At 47.3% G+C, this 21025-nt stretch overlaps 2 protein-coding genes across 2 annotated transcripts in view; one reads left to right on the plus strand and one right to left on the minus strand.

The window, feature by feature from the left end:
- The first annotated feature begins 2484 nt into the window (after positions 1-2484).
- RPLP1 (ribosomal protein lateral stalk subunit P1) lies at positions 2485-4629 on the plus strand. Its single transcript, XM_053466168.1, has 4 exons — positions 2485-2700; positions 3707-3781; positions 4252-4354; positions 4502-4629. The coding sequence occupies exons 1-4, from the start codon at positions 2629-2631 to the stop codon at positions 4585-4587; spliced, it is 336 nt and encodes a 111-aa protein (XP_053322143.1). The 5' UTR covers positions 2485-2628; the 3' UTR covers positions 4588-4629.
- A 10813-nt stretch (positions 4630-15442) lies between these two features.
- PTK2 (protein tyrosine kinase 2) overlaps positions 15443-21025 on the minus strand; it is a 57589-nt gene continuing 52006 nt past the window's right edge. Inside the window, exons 28-32 of the mRNA XM_053466169.1 lie at positions 20181-20220; positions 19739-19845; positions 16491-16646; positions 16056-16136; positions 15443-15809 (exon numbers count right to left, since the gene is read on the minus strand). Of these exons, the coding sequence (XP_053322144.1) occupies positions 15597-15809; positions 16056-16136; positions 16491-16646; positions 19739-19845; positions 20181-20220 (597 nt within the window). The 3' untranslated portion in view covers positions 15443-15596. The remainder of the gene's footprint in view (positions 15810-16055; positions 16137-16490; positions 16647-19738; positions 19846-20180; positions 20221-21025) is intronic.

Raw genomic sequence — 21025 nt, forward strand, 5'->3', positions numbered from 1 at the left:
TTGGACTGCAGGAGCAGCAGCAGCACCGCACCAACTGATACAGCCATCCAGCAGCATGCTATGGGACTGGATTTCTCCCAAAATTGGACCATTTGGTGAATTGATCCCTCGGAGTAAGGGAGGTGATACGGCAGCAGTAGTAGTAGTAGCAGCAGCAGGGCACTGGGAATACTCTGGCAGGTACACACATCCAGCCCCAGAGGAAAAGGACACAGAATTTCCCCAGAAATGGAAAAACATATTTAACAAAATTGTTCCATCACAGCAAGAAAGGAGATTAGACAGGGCACAGGGCAGGCACGGACAGACAAACACATCAAACCAAAAGGTACAAAATGGAACACCCCCCCCAATATTAGAAGAAGAATTGATCCCCCAGAGTAAGGAAGGACATTGAGCTGCAGCAGAAGACACATCCAGATCTAGCAACGCAGAGGCAGGGCACAGGGCAGGCACTGACAGACAGATTGCACAGGACTAAATTTCCCCTAAAATTAGAAGAAAATGATTCTCTATAGTAAGGTAGGAGATTGAGCTGCAGAGGCAGACTATGTAAGCCCCCTCCATATCAGGAAAAAAAGATTCCCCAGAGCAAGGAAGGACATTGAGGTGTGGGGGACACTGCAGGCACTGGCTGGCAGACCCATCCAGCCATGTGGTTCAAAACTGAATTTCCCCCATCATTAGAAATAAACAACAGTAACTGCCCACCCCGCAGTATAGCATAGGGTCCCGCAGGGGGCAGGGAGGGCACGGGAAGAACAACACATCCGACCAGTTGGTACAGGAATAAATTTCCCCCATGTTAAAAAAAACAAAACTGATCCCTCAGCATAAGAACGGAGATTGAGATGCAGCAGAAACTCTAGTAAAGCATGTGGCCCGGGCAGATCGGCACGTCCAGTCCCTTGATGCAGGACTAAATTTCCCCCAACGTTCCAAAAATGTGTCAATGACCCAATCCTTTCCCACTCGAGCACAAGGCGGAGGAAAACCCGCGTCCGTTACAGAGTTTGACATTCCCTCCTCTTACTTTCTCTCATCCCGCAGCTCCTGCCCATCTTTACCCCAGGGAGTTAGAAGCATTCCAGTGATGGGATACCAGGGTGGCTGCTTCTTCATTCAACCCTCAAAAACTGGAACATTCCGTCTCAATATTAAGGATTTATTGTGTTGTCCATGAATAAATGTTTTTGCTGGTGGTATAAATGCATAAATAACGTGCAACCAAACCTAGGAACCTGACAAAAAAAATCTGCCCACAGACTATATATTCTGGCCAGAATACTGGGGCTTCAGACTCATTACCCCCCAAAGTTACCCCCTGCCCAGGTATGTGTAAAGGAACAGTTGTGCTGTGGCGGGAGGGCATTAGCCGTACCTCCAGGTCGGAGCGGGAAAGAGACTTCACCGAACAATCGATTAGTTGGCCGATTATTTTTTCGATCAATCGGGAAAAAAAATAATGTAAATTTTTAGTTCATTTTAAAAAATGTAATAAACAAACTGGATGTTAAAAACAAACAGCAGAATAAAAAAACTTTGATAAAAATTCCTTGTTTTTATTTCCCAACCTGCCCCCCAGTTATGCACATTTGAGCCAAGGCTTGCCACGCTGCCTCCCAGATATGCCACATACCCCCCGACATGCCACTCCACCCTCCCCACATATGCCTTATATACCCTATATGCCTTATACCCCCTGATATGCCACTGTGCCCCCCCTGATAAGCCTTATAGCCCCCTATATGCCACTCTGCCCCCCCATGCACCATACTCCTTGGTGTCTAGTAGGGGCAGCTTTGTGAATGTCTGCGTGATGCGTGTAGGCAACCTCTGCTGCTGGCCGGTACTTTTCGCTGGAGCTTCTATGACTGGGCACCGGGAGGTCATGTGGCACCAGTGCTCCATTGGAAGTGGAGGACAGTAGCGGAGACACCCGACGGGTTGCCAGAGAGAAGGATCCGGGTCCCCTGCAGCGCTGCGGGGGATCTGTATCTTAGTGTTATTATCCAACCTCTATTTGAGGTCGGATTATAAAACGGGGGCATTTTCTCTGAAAAAACCCTCATCTTATATTTGATAAAATCGGTTCAACTAATCGATAATGAAATTCGTTGGCAACAATTTTCATTATTGATTATTATCAATTGGTCGTTGCAGCCCTACTTTTTTTTGCATGCACGATAGAGACTGCTTACTTCATATGGAATTCCATATGAAGAAGAGACCTCCTGAAAGTTTATGTGATCTTGAAAGGTATCAACTTCAGCAAAATACCCCAATTGGGAATCTAAATCGCCACCGGGATTTCCGAATCCCGTCTAGCTGTTCTGTATCACCCTACTTTCCGACGGCTTCCTAATAATTGTCAAGATGTCGTTTTTAAATAAAGCTATTCCGAAGGGAAGGAAACAACGCTCTTCCGAACGTCCCGCCCCTTGATTGACAGGCAGAAGTCCCTATAAAAGTGTCGGCCCCGCCCATCCGCTTCCTCTTTCTCTCAGTGCCTGCTGTAGTTTAAGGTGCTCGGTCCTTCCGACGAAGCTAAGGCCCGATTTCAATCCGGCGACTAGCACCCTGTAACTCAGCCATCCGCGCCCGCCACACCTCCCGCTACACTTAGTCATGGCCTCCGTATCTGAGCTCGCCTGCATTTACTCCGCTCTCATCCTCCATGACGATGAAGTCTCCATCACGGTGAGTAGCAGGGCTGGAGAGGGATATGGTGGCCGAGCTCGCGCTGCTGTCCGGGGGTGACGTCACGCAGCTGCCGCGCGCTTTTCTATTAACGTTTTCCTAATAACCCTGTCCCGCCATTACTGTTTTGGTACGTTCCCTGGCCTGACGCAGCTTGTCACCGGGTGTCGGGTCCGTGTGAGGTGTCCGACCCCCGGTGCATGCTGGGAGGGTAGTCTGGCAGGTATAACTTTAGAGGGGGAGCCCAAATATATAGAGCGGTTTAACAGAGTGCGGGAGGAGAGGTTTTTAAATCGAGGAGAAATATCACAAGAGGCCAGAATCTAACAAAGGATCAGAACCTGAGATGGAATGTGAAGAGCTTTTCCTGAGGGTGGTAGATAAATAGAACAGCCTCCCAGCAGAGGTGGTAGAGGCTAAACCAGTGAGCGGAGTTGAACATGCATGGGATAGACATACGGCCCCTGGATGTAAGACGAGTCAGTGGAAAAACACATCGGATGTGGACTTATGCTGCAACCTAATCGCCATGACGATGTGGTTGGGAATTCCTCTCGCCGTTGATCCTGGAGCCGTAAAGCGCTGCCGCTTCTCTCTGTACCGCGCAGGTGCTTCAGCAGCAGTTTATTTTGCGGCAGCTGCCAGTTGAGGGCCGCAGGTCATGTCTCCTCGTGACCCCGGCTGCCGTGTTGGGCTGTAGCGCGTCCCACATGTTCTGTCTGATGTCCCCGGAGGTGCCGGCCATGCGTGCTTTTATTTACTACGCTGCCGTGTTTACCCCCCCGCACTGCCAGCAGCCCCCGCCATGTGATGCCAGCAGGCGACACGGTGGGGAGGCGTGTAGGAAGTTGTGACTCGTGTCACGGGGGTCTGTATGTAGTAGCCATGTGCTTTGCGTGGATATACCACGGGTTGCGTGAATCCCTCTCTGAGCCTTGCGTGCATTGGCTGCTGTTTTCTGCTCTCCCAGCGCGTTGAATATTAATGCATTTAATTTTTTCTACAGGAGGACAAGATCAACGCTCTGATCAAGGCAGCCAACGTCAACATCGAGCCCTTCTGGCCTGGCCTGTTCGCCAAGGTATGGATTGTCCGGGGCGTATACATTTAACACGCGTCTCATATAAAAGCAGCTGCTTCCGCTCTCTCTCCTGTGCGCTCTGTCAGTCGATGACGGGTCCGCTCTCTCTCCTGTGCGCGCTGTCAGTCGGTGACGGGTCCGCTCTCTCTCCTGTGCGCTCTGTCAGTCGATGACGGGTCCGCTCTCTCTCCTGTGCGCGCTGTCAGTCGGTGATGGGTCCGCTCTCTCTCCTGTGTGCTCTGTCAGTCGGTGACGGGTCCGCTCTCTCTCCTGTGCGCGCTGTCAGTCGGTGACAGGTCCGCTCTCTCCTGTGCGCGCTGTCAGTCGGTGACAGGTCCGCTCTCTCCTGTGCGCGCTGTCAGTCGGTGACGGGTCCGCTCTCTCCTGTGCGCTCTGTCAATCGGTAACGGGTTCGCTCTCTCATGTGCGCTCTCGTCAGTCAGTGATGTGTTCTCTTGCTCTCTCTGCAGGCTCTCGCCAACATTAACATCGGCAGCCTGATCTGCAACGTGGGAGCCGGTGGAGGAGCCCCTGCCGCTGGTGGTGCTGCTCCTGCTGCCGCAGCTGCTCCAGGTAACTACACGATTATCTCTGGGATGTTGCACTGATGGGTTGTTGGTGACGGGAACATATCATACATCGCGCTGCGGAGCGTATTCTGTGGTCTCTTCAGCCGCACAAAAACACAATCTTCATGTTTATTTTCTTTAATTCTTACAGCTGAAGAAAAGAAGAAAGAAGAGGAGAAGAAGGAAGAGTCCGAGGAGGGTTCCGATGACGATATGGGCTTCGGTCTCTTTGACTAAACATTTTTGTAAGCGGACTTGTAATAAAAGAGCTTCATAGTATCACTGCTGTGTCCGTCGTTTGCATGTGCAGTACTCGCTACTCATTAGATAAACAACGCCGCTTTAATCCCAGTTTGAGATTTATGTAGAAATAAGTGCAGTTTGTTGAATGCGGTGTGAAGCCGTTGTACTGGATGATGCTGTTATCAGGTACCACTTCTGCTGGTAGTCAGTTTCTTATCTACCCTTACCCAGACAATAGCTCCTGGCTGCCGTCAACCCTCAGGGGGCTTCACGCTAGCATTTAAAACATAAATGTAGTGAAGGTCATCTTTACATTGATACTTTATCACAGAATAACTGGCTCTGACTGCCTGTATTTAATATGTTCCAGAAAGTCGTGTTACCCCCATATGTGCCTTGCTCTCTGTGCGCTGATTGGTTCTTCTCTGATGGTTGTGTCTAGCCGGGAGTATATGATTGGCTAAGGTTTAGGTTCGGTGATTAGTACCCTGGGGGGGGGGGTAAATAGAGGCAAAATCAACAAGAATAAAGGTTTGTAAGCGCTGTCACTAAAAGGGGGTTCTAGTTGTACTCTTATCTTCATGGAGCTGACCTGCGTGGTCTGTGGCAGAGTCTGACCTTAAAGGGGAAGATCGGTGCTAACCCACCATTTACAAATACTTTGTTACCCCCCCTTTCCATCCCCTGGGACAGTTTCGCTATAAAGGCAAACCTAGGCAAGACGGGTGTTATGCTTCTGCTAATTACATGAGATCATACAGTGGGTGGCTGGATTAGGGAGCAGGTGCTGTGCCTCATCCTGAAAATTGGGGGTAAAGCAGTGATATACTGTATATTCAAAAAAAAAAAATAATTATAATGGTATAATGGGGGGGGGAGTCAGGAGTACACAAATTCTGTTTTCAATAAAACTGATGTAAATTCATCAAGATACCAATAGTATACCAATCCGGAAGGAGAAACACACCCTTTAAGCAAATCCCCATCGTTACTCTCCAGGGGCAGACGATACGATCCCTGGATCAACGTTTCACCGAGAAGTCGTTATAAATTCCCTTTACCTGGAGCTTCTGTTGTCGGTCATGTGATATTTTGGGTGACTTTCCCAGCTCAAGGACCACACGGTGCTGATGCTTTATGGCGATGCTAATGAAGTCTGTTCTTCCGTATGCTTTCATTAGACAGTACAACTGGATGAATAAGACTGAGGTGTTCTATTTTTTTCCCACAGGCAGTATGATAAGGAGTTGGGGTGTTTGAGTTCTTGCTCTGTTATCTGAGCCCCAATCTACTAGACAAATGCTTAATATGCAGCTGTCTGAAAATATATCATGGGGAAAGAAACAATCAGGGCCGTGTGATCACTCGCAAGTGACAATGAGTTTCGAGGGGGTCTGTCTAGACCAAGTTTTTCCTGCAGTGGGCCTCTTCATCAGAAATGTATATGTTCGTGGGCCGCACTCATTTTTCACTGAGAGAAAAAACGCCCTTTAATAGGACGTGCAGATTGAAATAAAGTAAATGACACAAAATCCTTTACAATGCCTCTCACTGATTTGTGGGCCTGGAAACTTTTGTCCTCTGACGTGTAGGGCTGCAACTAACGATTATTTTAATAATCGATTAATCGGCCGATTATTTTTTCGATTAATCGATTAATCGGATAAAAAAAACAATATGCAAATTTTTCGTTTATTTAAAAGAATTTAATGAACTGGATGTTAAAAAACAACTTAAAATTTACATTAACATTCTTATTTTGTTATGATGTAATAAAAAACAATATTTTCAAAGTACAAGAACCCAAACACAATATTTATGAAACAAAATAACCCCAAACATTCTGAAAAGAGGTGGACTATTACTGTTCAAGAAACTTTGCCCCAGCACTTTGCACTTTGCACCCAGCACTTTGCACCCAGCACTTTGCACCCAGCCCTGGCACTTTGCACCCAGCACTTTGCCCCCAGCACTTTGCCCCAGCCCTGGCACTTTGCATCCAGCACTTTGCACCCAGCATTCAGCACTTTGCACCAGCACTTTGCACCCAGCCCTGGCACTTTGCACCCAGCACTTTGCACCCAGCCCTGGCACTTTGCACCCAGCACTGGCACTTTGCACCCAGCACTTTGCACTGTGCCCCTGCACCCAGTCTCTAACTCTGCCCTGCACCCAGCCCTGCCCCCACATTCTGCCCTGCCCCCACACTCACACTCTGCCCTGCACCCACACTCACACCCTGCCCTGCATCCCCACCCCCACTCTGCCCTGCACCCAGTCTCCCACTCTGCTCTGCACCCACACTCACACCCTGCATCCCCACCCCCACTCTGCCCTGCACCCAGTCTCCTGCCCTGCACCCCCCACCCCCACTCTGCCCTGCACCCCCACCCCCACTCTGCCCTGCACCCCCACCCCCACTCTGCCCTGCACCCACACTCACGAACCGCTCTGTGCGAATGGAGCCACTCGCACAGAGCGAACCGCTCTGTGCGAATGGAGCCACTCGCACAGAGCGAACCGCTCTGTGCGAATGGAGCCACTCGCACAGAGCGAACCGCTCTGTGCGAATGGAGCCACTCGCACAGAGCGAACCGCTCTGTGCGAATGGAGCCACTCGCACAGAGCGAACCGCTCTGTGCGAATGGAGCCACTCGCACAGAGCGAACCGCTCTGTGCGAGTGGAGCCACTCGCACAGAGCGAACCGCTCTGTGCGAGTGGAGCCACTCGCACAGAGCGAACCGCTCTGTGCGAGTGGAGCCACTCGCACAGAGCGAACCGCTCTGTGCGAGTGGCTCCATTCGCACAGAGCGATTCGCTCTGTGCGAGTGGCTCTGTGCGATCCGTGCACATAGACATGAAGAATACTTACCTCCGGAACGCGTCACATCCGTCACGTAGCTAAAAGAAGGCGGAGACTGCAGAGCGTGTAGCAGAAGCGGGGAACGCTCGCGGAGGTAAGTAAAAGGAGCCGAGTGCTCCAACAACGAATTGATCACTCGATTAATCGATAACGGAAATCGTTATCGATGATTTCCGTTATCGATTATTATCGATTTTATCGATTCGTTGTTTCAGCTCTACTGACGTGACTACAAATGCAGGAGGGCATTTTATCTCTGGATACTTAAGAATTAAATAGTTCTATTTATTCTAGGGATGCACCAAAATGAAAATTCTGTATCGAAACCGAAAATGACCTTCCATCTTTAAAAAAAAAACAAAAAAAAAACACAATCACGCTCCTGTCATGCCCAGGCATACCAAGGTTCCAGAATGTACCGGCTGATTTAGCGCGATAGGAGTGATTGTTAACCGCAATCACTCCTATCATGCCCAGGCAACCAGTAAATGCAGGAACCTGGGCATGATAGGATTGTGATTGCTGATAGCAATCACACTCCTATCATTCCAAGTCAGCCAATGCACGCTGAAACCTGGCTAGCTGCCCCCTTGTGTATTGATGCTGCCAGCAGTATGGGGTCAATTACCGACTCCCTGTGCCATGCACCCTCACTTACACATCCATGCTATCACACATGCACTCATTCATTCACAGATTCATTCCCTCAATCACGCATACAACCCCATTCCCACCCTCTAATTAGTGAAGTATAAAATTAAAATTTGTAATGTTCAATAATAATGCTCAAGTGATGTCACCATGACATAAGGGAACCACCCAGTTCCAAGATAATCTACAAAAAATGTCCAAAACATAAAAAAATAAATAAAAAAATGTAAGTCCTAAAGTTTGTGTTGTATCTTCCCAAAAATACTGGCATAAGAAGTATTAAAATACCAGAATTCCAGAGCTTTACGGCCCGTCCTGTGAACATCGCTCCTGTATTTGGAAGATGGAGCCGTGGCTCCTGTGTCCGGTGGGCTAATGTCACCAAGTCTGCCTGGGGGAGCAAATGTTTACCCTTCGACGGCCTCATAAGGACCTGAAATGCATTTGTACTTTGTGATGAGTTCCCTCCGCTTGCACTTCTTTTCTAGAGTAAATAAATCCGGTTTACACGCCTGGGAAGTCTCCAGGTTTCTCCCAAAGACTCAGGGAGAAGAACCACTTCTCAGGTTCTCGGGGTCGCGGGAGCAGCATCTCGGAACGCTCAGTCCCAGCGGCATTCCCTGCCCACCGGCATATATTTTAAGGTGTTTGGGGCTATCCATACCCATGTATGTAAAGAGCCGTGTTGGGATATGTCACAACCCCCGCCCATGTATGTAAAGAGCCGTGTTGGGATATGTCACAACCCCCGCCCATGTATGTAGATAGCTGTGCTGGGATATGTCACAACCCTCGCCCATGTACGTAGAGAGCCGTGTTGGGATATGTCACAACCCATGCCCATGTATGTAGAGAGCCGTGTTGGGATATGATGGGTCACCTGATTCTGAAAGTTCCCAGGATTGCCAATTTAGCTGAAAGCTCTTCACAGATAACGTCCCTTGTTGCTCTTTACAAATCGTATCGTTCCTGAATAGGCGGCAAAAAGCTGCATCTTCTACACGAGGTCTGCCTAATGCTCGGTGCCACAGCAGAAGCTCATTCATACTCTCTCTGCTACTGGCTATTCTTACGTGTTGGATGAAGGCATTCTGTGGGATCACGAGCTGACCTCATAACTACAAAATGTCGTAACAATACACAAGATGATCTACTCACTTCTAGATCATTAATAATACGATAAACGTAAAGGACCGAGAGGTGACCTCGCTCTCCTACCCCAATAACTGCAAGAACACGAGAAGTTCCGTTTATTACAGCTTCCTGATCCCCATCTTTTTAATCTTCATACAAACATTATTCGTTAGACTCGTCCCCTTCATTCCTGTTTAACCTTTTAATGAACTTTAATTATGTTAAAGTACGTGAGATGCCTGCGAGCGGCAATAAACAGCCAGCTGCGGTGAAGCCGACGTTTCCCTGGGTTATGGATGTGACAGTGGAACGTTTACTGTGCTGTCCGTCTACATGTTATGGATTTGTTGTTGCTGTTAATATATTTTTCTGCATAGTTATAAAGTATTATTGTAGCCCCGTTTGCAGTTGTGCCCCTAAAACCTTCCCCCATACTTAAGTGAATATCCCCGGTGCCTACGTTTCCCCATTCTTCCCACCTTCCTCTGTCTCACCCTCCCCAGGTACACATCTGTTGGTCACTTTAAAGGGACACTTGCCCATCGCATTCAATGCCCTGTTGGCCACAGATAACAACACATTAAGCGATTTGCGTCCTGTGCGTTTACCCAGAGTCACCTTTGTCCTGCGCCCTTAAAAACCATGTTTTCCCCAATAAACCGTTTCTCATTCTTTTGCATCCTCACTGGTGCGTCCTGTCATTGGAGTTCGTTTGGGAGACGTTCCCCCTCAGGAGCACATTTACTCCGAGACCCTTAGAGTTTACCAACCGGCTTATACTACGAGGAAAGCTGCAGCGATGGCCCAGGATCCAGTTCTGGAAGCGTTGGTTGTTTGGTGAATCCATTGGGATAAGGAAGGGAAGGTGTGACTGATCAGTCTGACCCAGGTTATCAACTTCATGAATTAGAATCAAATATTGAGCAATCTCCTGTCAGTCGTCGGTCCGGTTGGGGCTCAGGTATTCATTTTCCTGAATGTAACGACTGGGTCATTGACAAGGGTTTGTAAAATATGCCAAGGAATGTAACGATAGGTTAGATCAAAGGATACCACATCGTGATACAAAGTTTCCATCTATAATGTGATGGTCTCTGCTGAGTGAGATCTTTCTATCCATCCATATGAACCGGGCAATACCATTTGCACCATTATAGATTATGGACCCTCGGATTGCATTACATACTTCCACCAGGTGACAGTGGACACTAATTGCTGTGCAATTTCTGGTTCCCTTGCTTGGGTTTATGTTTAAGTCACCCTGTAACTGATTAGGGGTGCAGAGTGGCAACAGTGAGCGACCCAAACCTCTCCTGATCCCAGCTTCCCCCTTCCTGCTGCCTGTCTGACCAATATTATTGGCTATGATGGCAGGATCGTGTAAGTTGGTGTGGTCTGCTGTTATAATTGCTTTGCATATGCTCTGCATATTGTGTTTAACATATGGTGTGATGCATGCTGGTCATAACTCACCACAGCCTATTGAAAGGCTCTTGGAAGCCTCAGTGCTGTCCTGGTCACAGCTAGCAAAGCACTGGATTGCTATGCTTCTGTATACTATCATACTGCTGGGGGGCTCTGCTGGAATTTGCCTGATGGTTGAAGCTTTGGGTTCCTGGTGGCCATGGGGAGAAGGAAGGATCATTTGGTGGGTTTACCCATACCCAGTTGGGATATAAGTTATTATTGTCACGGTATGGTCTGACGCACAAGGTGGTGTGGCCAGGCACAGGTGTTGGGGTGGTGCCACCTGCCCACTGTGCCTGATGATGCCCAGCTGCAGATTTCCAAACTGGCTGTGATACTCCACTCCCTGTAAAACCAGAAGAGTGGGGCAGCTTTGTTGGACAGTACAGCAAAATCGGGACTGTTCTGAGAAAACTGGGACACTTGTGAGGTATGTTGTAGATAGAAAATTGTCCAGCGACATATGTTATATAGCTCTGGCAAGTATTTTGAGACTTGGGGATCAATACGTTGAGTGGACCCTGACAATGCCGTCTAGGGGCACCGATCCATCGCTAGCTCCATATGGTGAAGTTTGTCTTAGTCTTGGTGTCTTGTGTTGCCGTATAAATGGACAGGGTAGGGTTAATGTATTTTGAGTTGGAACAAAAGCTTTAAAAACAATATAATCTAATAGCTCTACACTCCCGATATCGCAAAGATTAGAGAGGACAGTCAACCGCTGAGGTCTCTGCGTTAATGAAACGTATGCTGGATAATTTGTGTTTACTGCCCAAAACCTGTTTGACTTTGGGTCCACTGCAAGCCATCAGAGGGTTTTTTATTGTTGTGTTTTATGCCAATATGTAAAAGTTCACTACACATTTTGCTTCTTATTTTTATGAAAAATAAGGAAAAAAAATAAATTTTTTAATTACACAGAAATTTTGGATGAGAATAAGACGCATTTCCATCAAGTTGCCCCTCATTGTTGATCCAGAAGTAAAAACTCAGGATTGAAATGGAAATCTGATTTCTCACTGGAGCAACAAACTATAAATAACCCTTTTTCTTATAACCTGTTATATCCCTGTATATTCCTCATATTATATATTACATATTCTCTGGCCCGTATAATTTATCCAGTCCTTATAACCCGGTATATATCCCTGTGTATCCCTCATATTATATATTATATACTCTCCGGCCGTATAAGTAATCCCGTCCTCATAACCCGTTATATCCCTGTATATTCCTCATATTATATATTATATACTCTCTGGCCGTATAACTAATCCCGTCCTTATGACCCGTTATATCCTGTATATTCCTCATATTATATATTACATACTCCCCCCCATATAACTAATCCCATCCTTATAACCCGTTATATCCCTGTATATTCCTCATATTATATATTATATACTCTCCAGCCGTATAAGTAATCCCGTCCTTATAGCCCGTTATATCCCTGTATATTCCTCATATTATATATTACATTCTCTCCCCCCGTATAACTAATCCCGTCCTTATAACCCGTTATATCCTGTACATTCCTCATATTATATATTATATACTCTCCGGCCGTATAACTAATCCCGTCCTTATAACCCGTTATATGTCCGTATATTCCTCATATCGTATATTATATACTCTCCGGCCATATAACTAATCCTGTCCTTATAACCCGTTATATCCCTGTATATTCCTCATATTATATACTCTTTGGCCGTATTACTAATCCCGTCCTTATAATAAATTATATCCCTGTATATTCCTCATATTATATATTATATACTCTCCGGCCGTATAACTAATCCCGTCCTTATAACCCGTTATATGTCCGTATATTCCTCATATCGTATATTATATACTCTCCGGCCGTATAACTAATCCTGTCTTTATAACCCGTTATATCCCTGTATATTCCTCATATTATATATTATATACTCTTTGGCCGTATTACTAATCCCGTCCTTATAATAAATTATATCCCTGTATATTCCTCATATTATATATTATATACTCTCTGGCCGTATAACTAACCCCGTCCTTATAACCCGTTATATGCTGTATATTCCTCATATTATATGTTATATATATATATGCTTTGGCCGTATAACTAATCCCATCCTTATAACCCGTTATATCCCTGTATATTCCTCATATTATATATTATATACTCTCCGGCCGTATAACTAATCCCGTCCTTATAACCCGTTATATCCTGTGTATCCGTCATATGATATATAATCTCCGGCCCGTATAATTAATCCGTCCTTATAACAATAAAACATCATAAATATACATAAAGGGAACAGAAACTTTCATTGGCAGCGGCTTCCCACGTTATCTGTCACCACCGGGGAAATCGAGACCAGTTAAGCCTTAGCGGCGTCTCTTGGCTCTCGTCCAGCGAAGCGAGGTGCACCGTGGGATCTCATGTAGAACTCGTAGCAGGATTACAACAACGATCAGAAACTTAGACAATAGGTGAGAGATAACCTAATGGGGAGGAATAAGCATGCAGATCCTGAGAAAAGGACGTTTGCTGACTGCCTCGACTATAGTAATCGGATTAATCAGCGTGCTGAAAAAATAACATGTAATAATATATATTAAACAAGGATTCCAAATTAATCAGAGGCCGTCCTCGGGACCCCAGGAGCTCCAAGCAGAGGTACAGATTATATTTCTGTATCTCCCTGCGTTTCTAAGACTGAAACTTCATGTATGAACTAGGGATGCACCGAAACGAAGATTCAGGAGCGAAACTGAAAATTCAGCATTCACTTGGCCGAAACTGAAAGTGACCCCCCCACCTTTAAAAATCCCCAAAAAAACGTATTTTTAATAAAAGTGTGGTTAACACACCAAAAATGGACAGAAAAAGTAAAATTCAATAACAATATATATATATATATATATATATATCTATATAAATGCCCAGGCATACCAAGATTCCAGCATGTACTAGTTGCCTGGGCATGATAGGAGTGTGATTGCTGTTAGCCATTATATAAATATTAATGTTATTATTGAATTTACATTTTTCTTTCTTTCTGTCCAATTTTGGTGTGTTAACCACACTTTTATTAAAAGTAAGTAACACACCAAAATTGGACAAAAAAAAAAAAATCAATATTATATATATATATAAATTGCCAACAGCAATCACACTCCTATCATGCCCAGGCACGCAGTACATGCTAGAACCTGTGCATGATAGGAGTGTGATTACAGGCTCCCTATGCCATCCTCCACCCACACACTTGCTCATTCACTCGCTCATACACTTATTCATTCACAGATACTCATTCATTCCCTTAATCACGCATACTTGCTCATACACCCTCCCCTACCCCTCACACGAACTGCAGCTCTCTCACTCGCAGACTACTGCAGGGGCCTGGCTGTCCGAGCAACTTCTCTTGTTCCGCCCCCAGTGGAAGAAGGAAGAGGGCAGAGTCATGTGACGTGCATTCACGAGACTCTGCTGGGTTCCTGCTTTTCCTGGCCGATACAAGAGACTCTGCTAGCACACTGTGCGACCAATGCACAAGTAAGCATCCCAGGCCCTGCGGATGATAATTTTTGGCCTTTTTTTTTTTTTTTTTCGGCCACCGATATATCGGTGCATCAATAGTATGAACAGAATTACGTCCCTTCCGTGTAACACGTGAAGCTGCAACATCTGAACATATAACCACCCCCCCGGGGTCGGGAAATACCCCACGGCATAGTAACAAATCCTTTAATAATATTTAATATGATTTAGAAAGGATATGGACACCTTTTCTGGATGCTCAGAACCAGAGATTTCCTTCCAGGCATTAAAACTAAAATGAAAAATCCCAACAATTGACGGATTAACTGCAGCGTTTCGCAGAAGACTCTTTTTTAATAAATCACGGTACAAGTTCATCGTAATCTTCCTGAGTATCGATATCCTACAGAACGGAGCGTGTGTGCGGGTTACAAACGTCTGATAATTTAGCAATAAAGAGAAAAAAAATGCAAGACTCTGATTCCCAGCAGAGATGGTGATCCAGCTGGCTGCAGCAAACCTGAAGCGGTTAGCATCGGGTTCGGTTAAAGTGTTATAAAAAGATACTCTTTACACGCAGATATTCCTTTTTTTGAGCACTTTCCGCGCAAAAGAACTACCCCCGCAAGAAAAAAAAATAACTGGCACTTTATTCTTGTGAAAAAAAGAGACATACAATAACTGGTTGCCTAATATTAGCTTCACACGGCCCCCGGGGGATGGGGGGCATCGGCCGGAGAGATAAGTCCTGAAAATAGAGCTCCGCGGTTCCTTTCTGTGTAAATCCAGAACAGCATATTGCGACCTGTTGTACAAATACAAAAAAAAAAAAATCCCAAGGGAGTCGATTCCAGTTGCGGCCCTCAGGTGGGACGCTGTTTGCTCGCTGGGGGTCACTGGAACGTCAGTACATCTCCGTGCTGCGACATGGAGGGCCGCGGGGCCCCAGCTTTGCGTCTCTCTGCCACATCGCTGAAAGTTAGTGAACAGTTTGTAGCCACCGTGCGCTGGGGAGAGCCGCCGCTACTGAATCCCGGGGCCCGGGAGATAATCTGAACGAAGTAAAGGGTAAGACTGGCAGGAGAGCGCGCAGGAGTGGGAACCGATTAGCGCTGGAGGAGCAGGAACCAGTCAGCGCTGGAGGAGGAGGAGGAGCAGGAACCAATCAGCGCTGGAGCAGGAACCAATCAACACTGGAGGAGGAACCAATCAGCGCTGGAGGAGGAACCAATCAGCGCTGGAGGAGGAACCAATCAGCGCTGGAGGAGGAGATGCCCGCTTGTTGCTGGGTTTGCCGGTGGAAGGCTAGACTTAATTCCCAAAGGAAACTTGCAATAGGACGAGCTGGGCCGCCGCCGTGTTTAATGTGGCCTCGACTGACCAATCATCTTTAGCCTGGCTTGGTCAATGACATCTAGCAAGTTTTTAGCGTCCACGGCCAGCGCGTGCGCGGCAGTCAGCATTTGCTTTTTGTATTCCTGCTGGAGGCTCGTCATGACGTACTGCTGCGCCAGCTTCATCTTGTTGATCAGTTCTGCCAGATCCGAGTTCAGCAGCTTCTGAGCCATCTCGATCTGGGGAGGAAAAAGTCACAAAATGGTGTAAAAATATGGCTGGATGATCGTATGTAGCCAGCTCCATGGAGCTCCTAGCACCCAGTCTTCATCCCGTGTATTGAACAGACCGGGTCACCGGGCGCCGTGGGCTACACCCCGCGGTACCGGGAAACGCCATGTCAGGGAAGGGTCTTACGCGGAACGCAATGCTTTAGCTCCAGACTCCAGGCGTCCCTTTGGACGAGGATTTGAAGCGACACTCACCTCTCTGTGAGTGCTGGCCGGGAGGATCGGAATGGTTTCATCAACGGTCGCCAGCAACGTCCTCAACGCCAGACCCACTCCCTGAAGGGTTAAAACAGATAAGTGAGCGGCACAAACGCTGACAGCAAAGAAACCGATGATTCCAAGTAAAGCCCGATCAAAACACGACAGCTGTAAGAACTCAAACTTACAACCACATACGCCTGTCCCATGCATGCTTAAATACACTAACCGTATTAACTTCTACCACCTCTGCTGGAAGGCTGCTCTGCTTACCTATCACCCTCTCAGTAAAATCATACTTTTACATTCCACTCTGTGGCCTCTTTTCCTGGTATTTCTCACACTTTGGAATATTTTACCCTCCTGAATCTTTACTCCGTGTCGCACGCGCTCAGAATGACCCATGGGGGAGGGGATGGGGGGTAGACGTACCTTCACCATCGGGACGTACTCCTCGGGGGGCGCAGGCTGGATTCTGCTCGACATCTCGATCACCGCTTTCACCAGGCCGGTCACGTTCTCGTACACCTTGTCGTTGGTGCGATCGAGATTGGCGGTCGGCGGCGGACTTATTTCTTGTGGTTGAAGCTGTTTAATAAAATAAAGAAAAGTTAATAAATTTATAAAACGGAGGAGATCAGAGAGACGGCGTTCCGAAAATTACTTCCACGGGGATATTAAGTAAGACATCAGTGAGTATGATGTCATTATACAGAATATTTTTCTCACCACAAGGTGGCGCTCTACGGCAAAACGTGATTGGCGGCTCGGCCGAGGCAGACGGTATTTTAAGACTTAAAAGCCCGTGAGCTCGGGAGTCCGGGGGCTTTAAATGTTTCACCGTTTACCATCCAATACGGACAATCTAATACACAACGTCGTTACCCCACCAGAAAGCACGCTGCCCCAGAGTCTGATTAATAATCGGGGTACAGATTGCGCCCCCTTTAAAGGTCTGTCCTAATAACCGCGGCGTGGAATGAATCCTGCGCAGATCTCCAGATGATCACCGTGGAGGGGGGAAGGGATTTGGGAAGAGGGGCAGAACCGGTCACCGTGTTATAACGATTATATATTACGATGGTTTAATCTAGATTGTCAGCTCTTTGAGCGAGGCCCTCCCACGGCTGTAATATTACTTACAGAGACGGCTCCAGACGTCTCATTTATCGGATGATCGAGATCGCAGGCTTCTCGCGGTTTTGTTAGAGGACAGAACTTTAAAAGGAGCTGCGATAATGATTTGGTTTATTAATTATTATTATTATTAATTATTATTATTTACTCGGTTTATTATGAATTATAATTATTATTATTCTGATAATTTACTCATTAACCCCGCGTTCGTCTGAGTGAAAGCAGATCCGTCACCGGAACGAACGCTCTGCGATAAGAATCTGTTTTAAAAGGAAACCGTCACATCTTCTATTTCCCATAATCCCTCAGCGCAGGGAAACACAGAGGGCCCCATCCGGCCCCCGGCTATTCTGCCTGCTATTCCCGCTGTAAAGACTCAAACCTTAATCAGTCGTTGGTCTCGTCTTAGATTCAGGAGCCGTATGTCTATCCCATGCGTGTTCCCCTCACTGTATTACCCTCTACCACCTCTACTGGGAGGCTCTTCCAGTTACCTACCACCCTCCCAGTAGAGTTAAACGTCTTTTTTAAATAAATGTACCTCTTGTACTTTGTTCCCATTGTTTATATTCGCTGTTTAAGTTAAAAAGCAGTATAAATCTATAAGAATTAGGTATGGGGGGTGGAATGTGACATTTCCCCTTTAATAACACATTCCACGCTGCATGTCTCTTGTGCTTAGGACATAACGGTCCGCGCATGTTTATCTCCATGTACCTTTCCACCGAATTGTTATAACATTTAAAATCGATGTCGAGAATCAGTAAAAAGAGAATCACTAAACGGCAAAAAAACGTAAAATCTAATAAAAGAAAAAAAATTGAATAACGTATTATCATTTTATTATTATTTATTATATCGTTGGATGCGATTCGGCGTTAGGTCAAAAGCACCCGAGCACAGCTTACTCCGGACCGAAGTCCTTTGTTTCACCTCTGATCTAACACAGACGTAACACGCTAACAACATACATGTAAGTGCTTACCCGCCACGGCTAAGTTCAAGCAGAGTGAAGAAGGGGTTAAAAATATACCCAAAAGCAAAAGGGAAAAAAAAAACGACAAGAGGAAAAAATATTAATAAATGCAAACGGGATCCATGCGAGGAGGAACGGATCAGAACGTTACAAAGGAAATAAAAAGCATCCATGCTGAGCGTGCAGAACGTCATGCGCAGCGCGGCGCCGCGGGGATACAAGCCATGCAGAGCCCGAAGGGTATAAATATTTACATCGCCCCCCCCGGCCCGCGAACCGCTCGCAAGATTTATTATAAACTTGGAAATTCCTTCCAGCCACGGCTGCAAAGATGGAGCAGTCACCATGGAAACCGGCGGAACGTTCCCACCGAGTGACTGATACATCGAGAAGGGACGCTCGGACTCGGCGGACGGGTTAGTAAGATTTGAGAGATGGCTACTGGGCTGGTCTCAGGCCACACAAGGGTTAAGTCCCATAATATGCGATAATACGCCCGAGGAAGAGACCCAGATAGTCCCAAAAGCTTGCAATCCGTTACACGTCAGCCGATAAAGGTGCGATCTGGAGGCGCCGGGGGTGCGGAGCGGCTGGTGTTTTTGGGACGTAATCGGGTTTTCTACTTTTATTATGTTCGTCTCTTAATTACGGAAACGGTTGCTGCTTCCTTCCTGCTCAGCGCCTCCCGTCACACCCTGTCCCTGGCAGTGCAGCCCCCCGGACAGTGCGGCCCCCGTCACACCCTGTCCCTGGCAGTGCAGCCCCCCGGACAGTGCGGCCCCCGTCACACCCTGTCCCCGGCAGCGCGGCCCCCCACGGACAGTGCGGCCCCCGTCACACCCTGTCCCCGGCAGTGCGGCCCCCCCGGACAGTGCGGCCAAAGCTCTAGTATGCAGAACTCTCTGTCTACAGGGTGGGATGGACAGGTGCAGCCGGAGACTGCCGGCAGATCGGCCCCCGGCGGCCCCCCGTCCAGTCGGCCGTTTCTCCTGCAGTAAAGAGTCAAACCTTAATCAGTCGCTGGTCTCGTCTTAGATTCAGGAGCCGTATCCCTGTCCCATGTATGTTTAATACCCTCACCCTATTACACCCTCTACTGCTTCTGCTGGGAGGCTGTTCTACTTATCTACTACCCTCTCAATAGTGTAAAACATCTCAGCCTCTGATCCTCTAGTGTTGGATTCTGACTTATTTTTGTAACGTCTCTCTCTTCTCCCCCCCCGGCCGGACGTATCGGGATCTCTCAGTTCCTGATAATTTTCTCTCTCTTCTCTGATGTTTCCTGGTGAAGACGGGGGTCCGAGGTCCGAGCCTCGCTGAATGAAACCCCCTCGTGCTTCACCTCCCGTGACGCCGCTCTCCCCCCTCTCTCTGGTTAATTGCGCAATATCAGCAGCTGGGAACGGTTTGAATCGTAAGGCGAGAATCTCTTACATAACACGCGGGACAGGAAAAGGAAGCAGGCGGTCAGAGACGGCGGCAGGAGATCAGAACCGTTTACAAAACCCTAGGTAAAGGGAATAAAGGTCTACGACCTCCGCGATCTCAGGCCCCCCGGTGCTCTTACCTTGACGCCTTCGTTATAGCTTTCCACCGGACTGTTCAAACCGGCCAAATTCCCGAGGTGGCTGGGAGCGCCGGGCCGAGGCGGCTTCTTTGGCGGAGCTGTGTGTTCTAGATCAGAGCAGGAGAACCGGAGGTCAGAGAACAGAATATAGAAAAGTCTCGCGCTGCAGAACTTCTGTACCCGACGACGCCGTTTATCGGTCAGTTTGCGAGCGATCAGCGGCTCCGGAACCGACCGTTAACGGCAGACCAGGGGAGAGCCCTGGTATATGTATATATTATATACACACATATATATATATATAATATATATATATACCTAGATAATAATATGTCTGTCCCGGTATTCCGTACCCAGTCACTGCATTCTGTGATTTAGGGGAAAGAGCGGGCAGCTGCGCAGCACTGAGCAGTACATATACGTCATGGAATTTAAAGGTTACCTGGCTTCCCAACGGGTTGATAAATGTGCTGGTTCCCGGCCTGTGAAGATAGAAACAAAGACGTGAATGTACCGGGTTCTGATCGGTAAGCGTTATGAGAGGACCGGTCCGCAGTCACATGCTCTACAGAACACACGATCACAGACCTACCGAAAACAATCTGCAATGTGCAGCCGGCGATCAAAACGCTATTTCACCCAGATTTCACATGAGACAGTAATAGGTTAGAGGGGCCGACATCATCATTCAAAAGTTTGGGGTCACTGAGAAATGTCCCTGCCTTTGCCCATTCAAATACCATGAAAGGATCAGAAATCCAGCACACACGGGGTTAATGTTGTAAATGACTATTGTAGCTGGAAACGGCTGATTTGTATGGAATCTCTTCTTAGGCGTACAGAGGCCCTTTATCACTCCCATCACTCCTGTGTCCCAACGGCCCTTTATCACTCCCATCACTCCTGTGTTCCAATGGCCCTTTATCACTCCCATCACTCCTGTGTTCCAATGGCCCTTTATCACTCCCATCACTCCTGTGTTCCAATCACCCTTTATCACTCCCATCACTCCTGTGTCCCAACGGCCCTTTATCACTCTCATCACTCCTGTGTTCCAATGGCCCTTTATCACTCCCATCACTCCTGTGTTCCAATCACCCTTTATCACTCCCATCACTCCTGTGTCCCAACGGCCCTTTATCACTCCCATCACTCCTGTGTTCCAAAGGCCCTTTATCACTCCCATCACTCCTGTGTTCCAATGGCCCTTTATCACTCCCATCACTCCTATCACTGATCGCTCCCAGTTAAGTTCTCTCGACCCATTTTTAGTCTCAGCCCCCGATT

The sequence above is a fragment of the Spea bombifrons genome, chromosome 5 (genome assembly GCF_027358695.1).
Source record: "Spea bombifrons isolate aSpeBom1 chromosome 5, aSpeBom1.2.pri, whole genome shotgun sequence".
NCBI lineage: Eukaryota > Metazoa > Chordata > Amphibia > Anura > Pelobatidae > Spea > Spea bombifrons.